The sequence below is a fragment of the Beta vulgaris genome, chromosome 3 (genome assembly GCF_026745355.1).
Source record: "Beta vulgaris subsp. vulgaris cultivar EL10 chromosome 3, EL10.2, whole genome shotgun sequence".
In the NCBI taxonomy this organism is placed as follows: Eukaryota; Viridiplantae; Streptophyta; class Magnoliopsida; order Caryophyllales; family Amaranthaceae; genus Beta; species Beta vulgaris.
Window position 1 is genome coordinate 38,215,529 of NC_079204.1, and position 11,155 is coordinate 38,226,683.

General features: G+C 34.0%; 1 protein-coding gene across 1 annotated transcript; it reads left to right on the forward strand.

The window, feature by feature from the left end:
• Positions 1-8,923: 8,923 nt before the first annotated feature.
• On the forward strand, positions 8,924-10,803 carry LOC104883721 (xyloglucan 6-xylosyltransferase 2). Its single transcript, XM_010668276.4, has one exon. The coding sequence runs from the start codon at positions 9,198-9,200 to the stop codon at positions 10,554-10,556; it is 1,359 nt and encodes a 452-aa protein (XP_010666578.2). The 5' UTR covers positions 8,924-9,197; the 3' UTR covers positions 10,557-10,803.
• The last annotated feature ends 352 nt before the right edge of the window (positions 10,804-11,155 follow it).

The window sequence follows — 11,155 nt, forward strand, 5'->3', positions numbered from 1 at the left end:
ATTTGTTATGATTTTACTTTATTTTTCAGAATTTTATATTTATAAAATCTTATTATAACAAAATAAATTTATAAAATAGTTACAAAAATTTGGGATATTACACCCAGGGTGCACGGAATATGGAGTATTATTCCCCTCGTCCATAAGACGTCTCTTAAGGTCATTGCACTTCTGTGGTACACACCACCTCCCTTTAAACCTTAGACTTCCATCATCATAAATCTTGAAGTCAGCTTCCTTTCCTTGCTTCATTTTCTCCTTTATCTTGTCTAGGTGCTCATCACCAACTTGACCCTCAATAATCTCATCGAAAACCGACACTCCCAAAGAAAGAGTACTAAGTCTAGCCTCACTTTCCCCAGGATTTAAAATTTCTAAGCTTAACCTTTGCATATCTCGACACAACTCTTCAGGGACTATCAACGTACTCAAACTATGACTCGATTTCCTACTCAACGCGTCAGCCACCACATTGGCTTTCCCTTCATGATACTGGATGTCTAAGTCATAATCCTTGATCAACTCTAGCCATATTCTTTGCCTCATGATCAAGTCTTTTTGAGTAAAAATGTACTTCAAACTCTTATGATCTGTAAATATCTTACAAGTTGCTCCATAAAGATAATGTCTCCAAATTTTCAATGCAAACACTATGACAGCTAACTCTAGATCATTGGTAGGGTAATTAGCCTCATAAGGTTTCAATTGACGCAACGCATACGCTATTACCTTGCCATTCTGTTGTAACACACATCCCAGACCATTTTTCGAAGCATCACTATATTCCTCGAATCCCTCGTTTCCATCAGGCAGGGTTAAAACAGGTGCAGAGGTTAAACGATCCTTCAAAATTTGAAAGGCTTCTTCACACTTTTCACTCCACTCGAACTTGGACTCCTTTTTCATCAAATTGGTCATAGGTCTTGCTATCTTCAAGAAATCTCTCACAAATCTCCTATAATAGCCAGCTAGACCCAAGAAACTCCTAATGTCTGACACACTCTTTGGAGTTGGCCACTCACTCACAGCTTGAATCTTAGCAGGATCTACTGAGACTCCTTCCTTAGACACAAAGTGACCCAAAAATGCTACTTTCTCCAAACGAAACTCACACTTAGAGAACTTGGCATATAGTTGGTTCTTTCTCAAAGTCTCCAAAATAACCCTTAAATGCTCATCATGCTCGGTTTCATTCTTCGAATATATCAAAATGTCATCAATGAAAACCACTAGGAACTTATCCAGAAACTCATGAAAGATCCTATTCATCAAGTCCATAAATATAGCAGGAGCATTAGTTAACCCAAATGGCATTACAGTGAACTCATAGTGACCATAACGCATTCTAAAGGCAGGGTAAAACTTTTCTCTTAAAGCAGCAATAAAGGATTCCCAAATAAACTCTTTCATAATACTGAGTCTAGTCTCATTCTCTTTCTACTATAAGTCAGCCTCATCTTTCAGATACAGTATAACTTGACCTACTTTCACATTCTCAGGGTAGTTCACAGCCCCAAAAATCTTTTCACACTCCCTAATCCAACTCTCTAAGAAGATACGGTCAACTTACCCCTTAAGGTACGACAGTTTAATCTTAGTTAGTCTCTCAAACATGTCCCAGCAGAATCGGGACGCTCAACTCTTTAGAGTCCAATTATCTGCCAATAGGCGAATAGCAGAATCTAAGGCATAATTGTTGTTTGACACTCTACTTGGCGACTGAAATCTAACGTAATTCACTTTGGGTTCCAGCATAACTTACATGTTCATCTAATAAGGCAATATTTGATTTGATCATTAAAGATCGCATCAACAAACAATTTATCGCTAGTTTCAACTTAAAATGTTCTCCAATAATCACATAATCGTTCATGTAAAATATATTTACATCAACATGAAAGTAGAAACAAGCAAGCAAGAATATAATCACATGATGAAAAGAATAATAAAATAAAAAAATATTCCCATCACGTGCCCAGAATAAATTCTTACTCGTTCATATAAATAAATAATAGCTTTTATTCCTCAATCGATAATAAGAATATTCTCCCAATCCAAAATAACCAACTTATTCCTCAACAATAAAAGAATGCTAAATAAGGAAATTTAAACCATTGTAGCTTGACTACTTTCCATCAACTAATCTTAAAGCATAAACAAATACTCTATGGAATTACGTTGTCATTCCTATCCTTATTTCCTTTATACTTTTATGGAGCACTAGTAGAATAAATGTTATTTGCTGCGGTGATATTGCTGTGGTTTTACCTATACGCAGCAATATTACACGCAAAAAGAAAAGAAAAAATAGAAAATAACAATATTGTTGCGGTTCCCTCCTAAAACCGCAGCAATATTGTTCAATGGATACATTTTTAAAAAATGTGGGGCCTGGAGAGACTAATATTGCTGCGGTTTTGGGCGGGAAACTGCAGCAATATAATAAAAAATATTTTTAAAATATATTGCTGCGGTTTCCCGCCCAAAACCGCAGCAATATTGTCTGTTCTAAAAAAAAAAAAAGACGCGGCCCAATTACTCAATTAGGGTTCATTTCTCGCGCCTCTTCCCTCATATCTCAAAACTCACGACTCACGCCTCACGCCTCTTTCCTCTCAGCGCTCTCTCCTCTCTCATCTTCTCTCTCCTCTCTTTCTCTCCTCCTCTCATCCTCTCGACCACAACTGTTCACCATTGTTTCAGCGCTCTCTCACAACTCACGCCAAATTCAGTCGTTGGTTCATTGCTCGCAAACCCTTCTATAAATTCAGTCGTTTGGATCATCGCTCGCAAACCCTTCTATAAATTCAGTTGTCATTCGTCATTTATAGAGGATGTGAAGAAGACGATTGTTTCTATATTTTCGAAGTTTTGGTATTATACTCTTTTGTCAATTTGTTGTGTTGTTTCCTCTTTCCTTTAATTGGTGATGTTTATTGCCTCTGGCTTCTCGAAGAAGAGGATTGGTGATGTTTATTGTCTTTTTTCTGTCCTTTGTTTCTACTTGATTATGCGCAGCGCCAAAGAACGTTGACAAACCAAATCGATTTGGGGTGATACAAACAAGTGCAGTGAATCCGATATTCTAGTTAACCAAGGACCGGGTGCACCACTTCCCTTCGATATACCCACTTACACTGTTGATATTCTGAATGCTTGTGTCTCTGGTTGTGACATCTCTTAGATCCACCTCCATTGTGGGTGGTTCAGCTCTGCTCACCTCGTCGATCCACTCATCTTCAAGCGAATCCATTTCAATGATTGCCTCGTCAATGCTGGCAGAGCCCTACTAAATGGGCAATCCATTACGTTTCAGTTTGCTAATACCTACAGTTACCCACTTTATGTTTCATATGAGTTGGTTATAGTTGATTAGATTTTAGGTCATTTACTTGCATCTTGGAGTAGTAGATTAGTACCTAGTTTTATTAACAAATTAGGCTTCTTTTAGGAGAAGTTAACCAAAAACCACCCAACAATTATATCGAGCAATGAAGCCATAGTTGTGACTGCTTGTGCTTTATATAACTGTTGGGTGTTTGATTAGCTTCTTCGATTGAATTTGTATAATTAGCTTCTTTCTTTTCAGATCTGCTATTGTTTTGGTATTATAATTTTGATTTTTTTATAATCTGCCTTAAATTTATTGTAATAATATACTTCAATCTGTATTTTTTATGTTTTTGAATTTGTATTATAATTTTTTGTCATTAGTTTCGATCAGTAGTGTTTTATTTTCTTTCCGTCTTTTTGTCTTTCAAATTTGATAGCAAATTTGATAGAATAATGCAAAAAAAAAAAAAAATTCAATTTACCGGTATCTATTGCTGCGGTTTCTGGTCAAAACCGCAGCAATATGTTGTATTTTTTTCAATTAAAAAAAACATATATTGCTGCGATTTTGGCCTAGAAACCGCAGCAATATTTGTAGATATTGTTGCGGTTTAAAACCGCAACAATATAATTAATACCTATTGCTGCGTCCTTAATTGCTGCGCGCCCAAAACCGCAGCAATATGCCTCTTTTTGACCGCAGCAAATAACATTTATTCTACTAGTGGAGTAAACCTTTCATCTCCAAAGTTTCCAGAGTCTTCACTATAATAATAATAATAGTAGCAATAATAATTTGAATTCCTAGATCTAGCATGTCTTCAAATCCTTTTAGGTTGATGTCCATTTTCATCCACCTCTAAATCACTCGCATCACTCAGATAAAGTCTCCAAATAATATTATACATGTCCTTTCAGTTTTGCACTCCAGTACAATCAAACTCTTGAATTACTTCATATATCGCTAACAGGGATGTCTACTTTTAACACATAATGCATAATGCTCTCTAAGCTAGTGTAACTATAACTTTCAGGCTCATGACATCGGACATTCTCATCATCACTCAATACAATTGGGCTACGATGGCTTCTTACTCTATTAACTTGCCTGACATACATGGTTAGGGAACTACAATACAATAAACTATAGTGGTTTAGCACTCTCTAACGTGTTCCCAAAAAATAATAGGGGTAAACAAAAACAAAGGCATGAAAAACATAACACCTTAGCAGGCAAAAAAAATATAACAGTTAGCAGGGAAGAAAAATATTCATGCATCATTAGTAGGGAAGTATAATAAAATAATGCATCATCAATAGGAAGAAATGATCATAATGCATTATTAGCAGGGAAGAAAAATAATAATGATGCTGAACTAACTATTGGATGCAGGCATATAATGTAGCTATCCTATATGCCCTTCCTATACTACCCATTCTCACAATACAATAATATAAACCTTAAAGGCATGAAAATATAATGCAGACACTTTTATAAATAATATTACTTAAGTGCCTGAAAAAAAATTTGAATAAATTTTTTTTTTGAACCTATGAATTTTCAAAGAAAAATTGACAAGAATAATCCAAACTATCACCGTTCCGCTCAAAATAATCTCAACTATGGGTTATTCTAGAATAATCCAAACTATTGGGAGTACTTTCTCAAAATAATTCAAACTTTTAATTATCCTATATATAATAGACCCAAAAGGGATCATTGAAGGCAAGAAAAATAAAAGTTAGGATTATTCTGGGAAGATACCCCAAATAGTTTGGATTATTCCAGAATAACCCAAAGTTGGGATTATTTTGAGGGAACCGGTCATAGTTGGGATTATTTCTGTCAATTTTTCGACTCCACAAATAAAAAACAATTTCGGACTTAATATTCGAAAAGAAAAAAAAAAAAGAATTTTCGAACCCTTGTTTTTTCCAAAAAGAAAAATTTCGAACCCTCACAATTTCCGGAAAAAAATCGGTATTTAAAAATTTTTGGTTCTAAAAAAAATATACTCTATGTCTAAGTTTTCGAAATGAATATGTAGGAGCAATTCTAAGGTTTCCTTCAAATAACTAGTAAGCTAAATAACTTAGTAAGCTAGCTAGCTAGTTAGTTAGGCGCCTATAAGTCTTAAAATAACCTAAAGCTCCCAGATACCATTTTATAACACCCCGATAATTCTCTCTTTCTAGAAATAACTTTATAATATAAAACTTAGAGAATTACCCAGGCATTATCGCCCGTGTGATAGCGTATCGGCTTACTCAGAATTTTGCAGCGGAAAACAATTTACTAAAAACCAACTTTATTAAAACTTATTAAATAAATGACAAATGTCTGAAACTAAAACACACCAACTTAAATAAACTAATATCTGAAATAACATGTTCCTACGAAAACAACTTAACTACGCTAGATATATAAATAGTCTCTCCATTCCAGATTCCCAATGATATGCATCTGCGAACCTGTAATGTCAATGCAATATTGACTCTGCGCACCAGAAGGATCATCACAGGATCAATAGGCAAAGCCATGATCACACACACAAACAAGCACGTAATCAGCAAAGCTGAGTACTACATATCAGACATAAATAATCCTAAACATGATACTACAAAACTAACATGCATGGATAAATAATAATATAAGCATATAATAATTTGCAGACAACTTCTACTGAACTAGACTCTAAACATTATTTCTTTCTTTAAATGGAATAGTTATTGGACGAGTTGACTTATCTAAAATATGAAATACGGGAGCTACCACGTATTCCAAAAATGACCTGCGATATCGAGGAACCTTTGAATTGAAAGAGAGATGGTGATCAATCCATTCCTAGAAGAGCCCATGGCACGTTCACCATGTACTCCAACCCTTAGTGTCCAACTCTAGACGTGCACCAGTCTAATATCTATAACTTATTCTCGTTGAACTTTACATTAATTACATCTTATTACTTGTGTTGACACAAACAAGCAAGTAACACATAATTAATAACCAAACAGTCATAACAGAATTTCTTTTATCTTCGGATTAACAAGTGATCACAACTTATCAACCAAGACTCCTTTAACTCCTTTTTATTCTTTTCTAACTTATTTGTTGAACCTAGCCAACAATAAACTTTACCTTTATATAGGTACAACTTGTAACTTACCAAATAAGGTTCACGGTCCTTATAAGATAATAAATAATACTCAAAGAATACATGTAATACATGATTCACTTTAACTTATATTAATTCGTTCACGAATTAATAAATAAACTAACTTAGCATGCTTGCATCAAACATTCCATACAAACATTTATAATCTGATAACATAATCACTTCTAGATCACATGTTGCACATAGGCACATAACATGTAAAATAAATTCCAGCATTCACATATATGAACAAATAAGTTCCTATACAGATACTGATATTAAAATACTCTTAGAACATGCTTCTAAATCACATAGCACGTAAATAATGTACGTACCTTGTATATACTAGCCTGTATGCCACTTTTAAATCGTTAAAAGTCTCCTACAACGTAATCTCCACCTAGAAAATAAAGTAACGAAAATTAATAACTTGACCCAAAAATTACAGCAGCTTTAAAACGATCAAAACCCCCTTAAAACACGTTTTAAAATCGTTTTTAGGTATCAAACTTACGTTATTCTTAATTCCTAGTATAGTAATACTATTCTAGCAATTAAAAATCCTTAAAAACTCCATAAATCATTCTTTTCTGAAATTACAGCACCTATAAAATTTAATAACCATCCTCAAAACATATATAACGTATTTAAAATTACGCACTAAATAAATCTCATACTTTATAATATATATAACTTTAGTTTTTAGAAATTAAAAACCCTAAAAACTCTTATTTCCATGATTAAAACTAAAAATAAACTCAACATAATAAATCTGAAATTTATTATAATAATGATCATGATAACCGAAAATATATGTGTATATAAAACAGTAATTTAATTAGCAAACATGATAAATAATAATAAAATAACATAAAAACTAGTCTTTTAATGGAATCTTAAGAAGGAAGAAAGAAAACAACCGACAACAATGGAAGAAGACTTGCGCCGGCAGCACAGCAGTAGCAAGGAGCCCGTCGGCCAGCGGTTCTTGATTTTCGAGAAGGGTTTGTGACGTTTCTTGTTGAACAAGAAACGTTACTTGAAGAAGAAGAAACGAACTTTGAGAGAGAAACGAACAACAATGGCGCACGAAGAGGAGAGAGAAAAAGTCGAAGAGAGGGAGAGAGAAAGTGACGTGAGAATTGGAGAAAAATAATGTGTATGGTGAAATAATTTGGGTTTTTAGGATATTTATATAAAGGCTTTTCTGTATGGGCTTAGGAAAAGAGATTATGTTTAATGAAACTTGATGACCAATAAGATGGACTATTTAAGACTTTAGTCATCAAACGACTCTTTCCCTTTTTATCCCTTTTTGGATTTTAGATTCCATTAAACTTCCTTTTCAATATACTTTTAATATTTAAAACTTTTATTAAAACACGCTTAATTAAAATATTTCTAATTTTATTAAGCTATGAAAAATAATTTCATTTGACTTTTAAAATAGTCAACCCTTTTTAAATAGTCAAATCATTTTCCAAACTCATTTGGATTTAAATATAACTACATAAATACTTGAATATATTTTATAAAAATTCTTTAAAGTTGTGGGGGATTACACAAACACATTATATCGAAACTGACAATATAATCCTAATATTTTATAGCAGGTTCAATTGTACAATAAACTATATCACGAAAATTGATAAACAGAGTAAAAAGTTAAAAAGAGAGAAAATGAAGCAGTTATGAGAGGAAAAAAAATGAAAAGGCAAGGACATCTCAGGAGAGAAAAAGACAAAATAGTGGAGTTGTAATAATTACAACCTACATAACTCTATTGGACGCACACTTATTAATGTGCATCGTGTTCATACGATTTTTTTTACCATAGAAATATAGGGAAATAGAATCCCTACTAATCTTGATAGAATCCCAAACTCGGAACCTATTTTTTCTTCAATAAGGAGACAAAGTCTTTCCATACAAAGGACAAAGATATACGGGGACAAATGATCTCTTTAACAAATACCTCTCGATGAAAGCAGGAGTCATCGTCATTCTATCAATCCAAAGCACGGAGATACTCTCAGAAAAAAGTAACAGAAATTTGATTTGAGTACCTAAAATTGAAACATTTTAAAGTTGAGTATCCGAACTGAAACTTTTGTCAAAAATTAGTACCAAATTGTGTATTTAACTCGTTGCATAACAAAAAAAAATTGAAAAAAATGTAAAACTTAAAATTAATATTGGAAATATCGATAAAAGTTAATCCTCCAAGTGAGATTTTTTTATTTAAGGAAAAAATTATGGAGAAAGACAGAACAAGAGGAAGGAGTAATAATGCCATAAAATCCGCATCTAGATTGTCATTAAAAACAGACAAAGTAAATACTATTACTACTTGTATTTGACCATTATATTTAGACAAAAACCACATCACATGATAATGCAATACAGTGCACAGACAGCTTAACACGTCCAGACTATCTTGTCAATTACAACGTGATTTCGTGCAACACTTTTGCAATAAAAAATGAACAATTCACACTATTCTCATTCCTCTCACTCCCCCTCTCAGGCCCTCACCCACTTCCATTTTCTCTCTCCTCTCTTCTTCTTCTTCTTCAACACCGACAAATTTCCTCTTCCATCTTCTCAGATCTCACCCAATTCAAAAAAATTCCTCACAAATTATTGCATGAATTTCAAAAACTAGCAAAGAAAATTTAACAACATCAAAAGAAAAAAAACAAGTCTGAAATGCTCAGCTGGTGTATTGGGCAACGCAGAGTTGCCCAGATCCAAAGAAGTTTCCACAAAATGAAGGTAACTATTCTATGTCTTCTCTTAACTCTTATTATGATCCGCTCAATGTTGGGCGCCGGCGAATACGGCACGCCTAAGCAAGACTTTGATCTACTCCACTCATCTCTTGCATCGGCCGGCTCTCACCATACCCACAATCGCCGTATTTTAGAAGAGTTGAAGGACGCCGACGATAAAAAATCTAACACTAATTCTAATAGTTACGAATCCTTCGATATATCGAAGATACTCGTTGACGATGAACCGGCTGAGAAGGTTGATCCCAATAAACCTTACAGTTTAGGTCCCAAGATCTCTGATTGGGATGAGCAGAGGAGAGAATGGTTAGAGAAAAACAAAGAGTTTCCTAATTTTGTTCAACCTAATAAGCCACGAGTGCTTTTGGTAACTGGGTCATCCCCAAAACCGTGTGAGAATCCTGTTGGTGATCATTACTTATTGAAATCGATTAAGAATAAGATTGATTATTGTCGAATTCATGGGATTGAGATCTTCTATAATTTGGCACTTTTGGATGCTGAGATGGCTGGGTTTTGGGCAAAGTTGCCTTTGATTAGGAAGCTATTGTTGTCGCACCCGGAAATCGAGTTTTTATGGTGGATGGATAGTGATGCTATGTTTACTGATATGGTATTTGAGCTTCCATGGGAGAGGTATAAGGATTATAACATGGTTATGCATGGTTGGAATGAAATGATATATGATGAGAAAAATTGGATTGGTTTAAATACTGGTAGTTTTTTGTTGAGAAATAATCAATGGTCTTTAGATATGCTTGATACTTGGGCACCTATGGGACCTAAAGGTAAAGTTAGGGATGAAGCTGGGAAGATCTTAACAAGGGAGCTTAAAGGTCGACCTGTTTTCGAGGCTGATGATCAGTCTGCAATGGTGTATATCTTAGCTACTCAAAGGGAGAAATGGGGTAACAAAGTTTATTTAGAGAATCATTATTATCTTCATGGTTACTGGGGGATTTTAGTGGATAGTTATGAAGAGATGATTGAGAAATACCGCCCTGGATTCGGCGATCACCGGTGGCCATTGGTGACTCACTTTGTTGGGTGTAAGCCTTGTGGTAAATTTGGGGATTACCCAGTTGAAAGGTGCTTGAAACAAATGGATAGAGCTTACAATTTTGGGGATAATCAGGTTTTGCAAATGTATGGTTTTTCTCACAAGTCTTTGGCTAGTAGGAAGGTGGTTAAGATAAGGAATGAAACAAGTAATCCATTAGAGGTTAAAGACGAACTTGGCTTGCTTCACCCTACTTTTAAAGCTTTGAAAGTATGATCTTCATCATTATTGGTAAGTATAGAAGCTCGCAAAGTAGAAATGGAACTTGATTGTTTTAATTTTTTTTTTTTTTAATTTTCTCTTAGCTTCCCCATTTGTTGTAGTTCCAGTTTATTGTAAAACCACGGTTCATTCAAGAATCAATTGTTTATGTTAGTATGGATCAACTTATATTGATTCTAAGGAGTAATTTAAACAATTATGTAAATGGTTATCGCAAAATCTACCTGCGTTTTTGTTGTTACATGGAAATTTTGGCACATAGATGAAATGTTGCTTATGCAAGATGGTGTCAATTTGAATGCATATGTAACACCTTTGCTACTTGGATTACGTACAGTAAATATAATTTGGTATGCAATCAAAGTTGTTGAACGTAAATACATACTTTGCACAACAGCCCACCCGTATGCAAGGTTTGAATTTAGTAATTGTGGAGTTTATGTTACTAATGTTGAGTTGATTTTGTTTTTTGCCAGAGTTAGCGAGAAATAGCGGGCTTAAGGGTTAAGGCTAAGCCAAACAGTTTTTCTCCCTATAATGTAATTTATTTAATGTAGATTTTTCCGTTTAAATTTTATAAATAATAAAAAAAT

Bases quoted from the DNA above. Each gene is read 5' to 3' on its own strand.
- LOC104883721 (XM_010668276.4), top strand. From the start codon at position 9,198: ATGCTCAGCTGGTGTATTGGGCAACGCAGAGTTGCCCAGATCCAAAGA.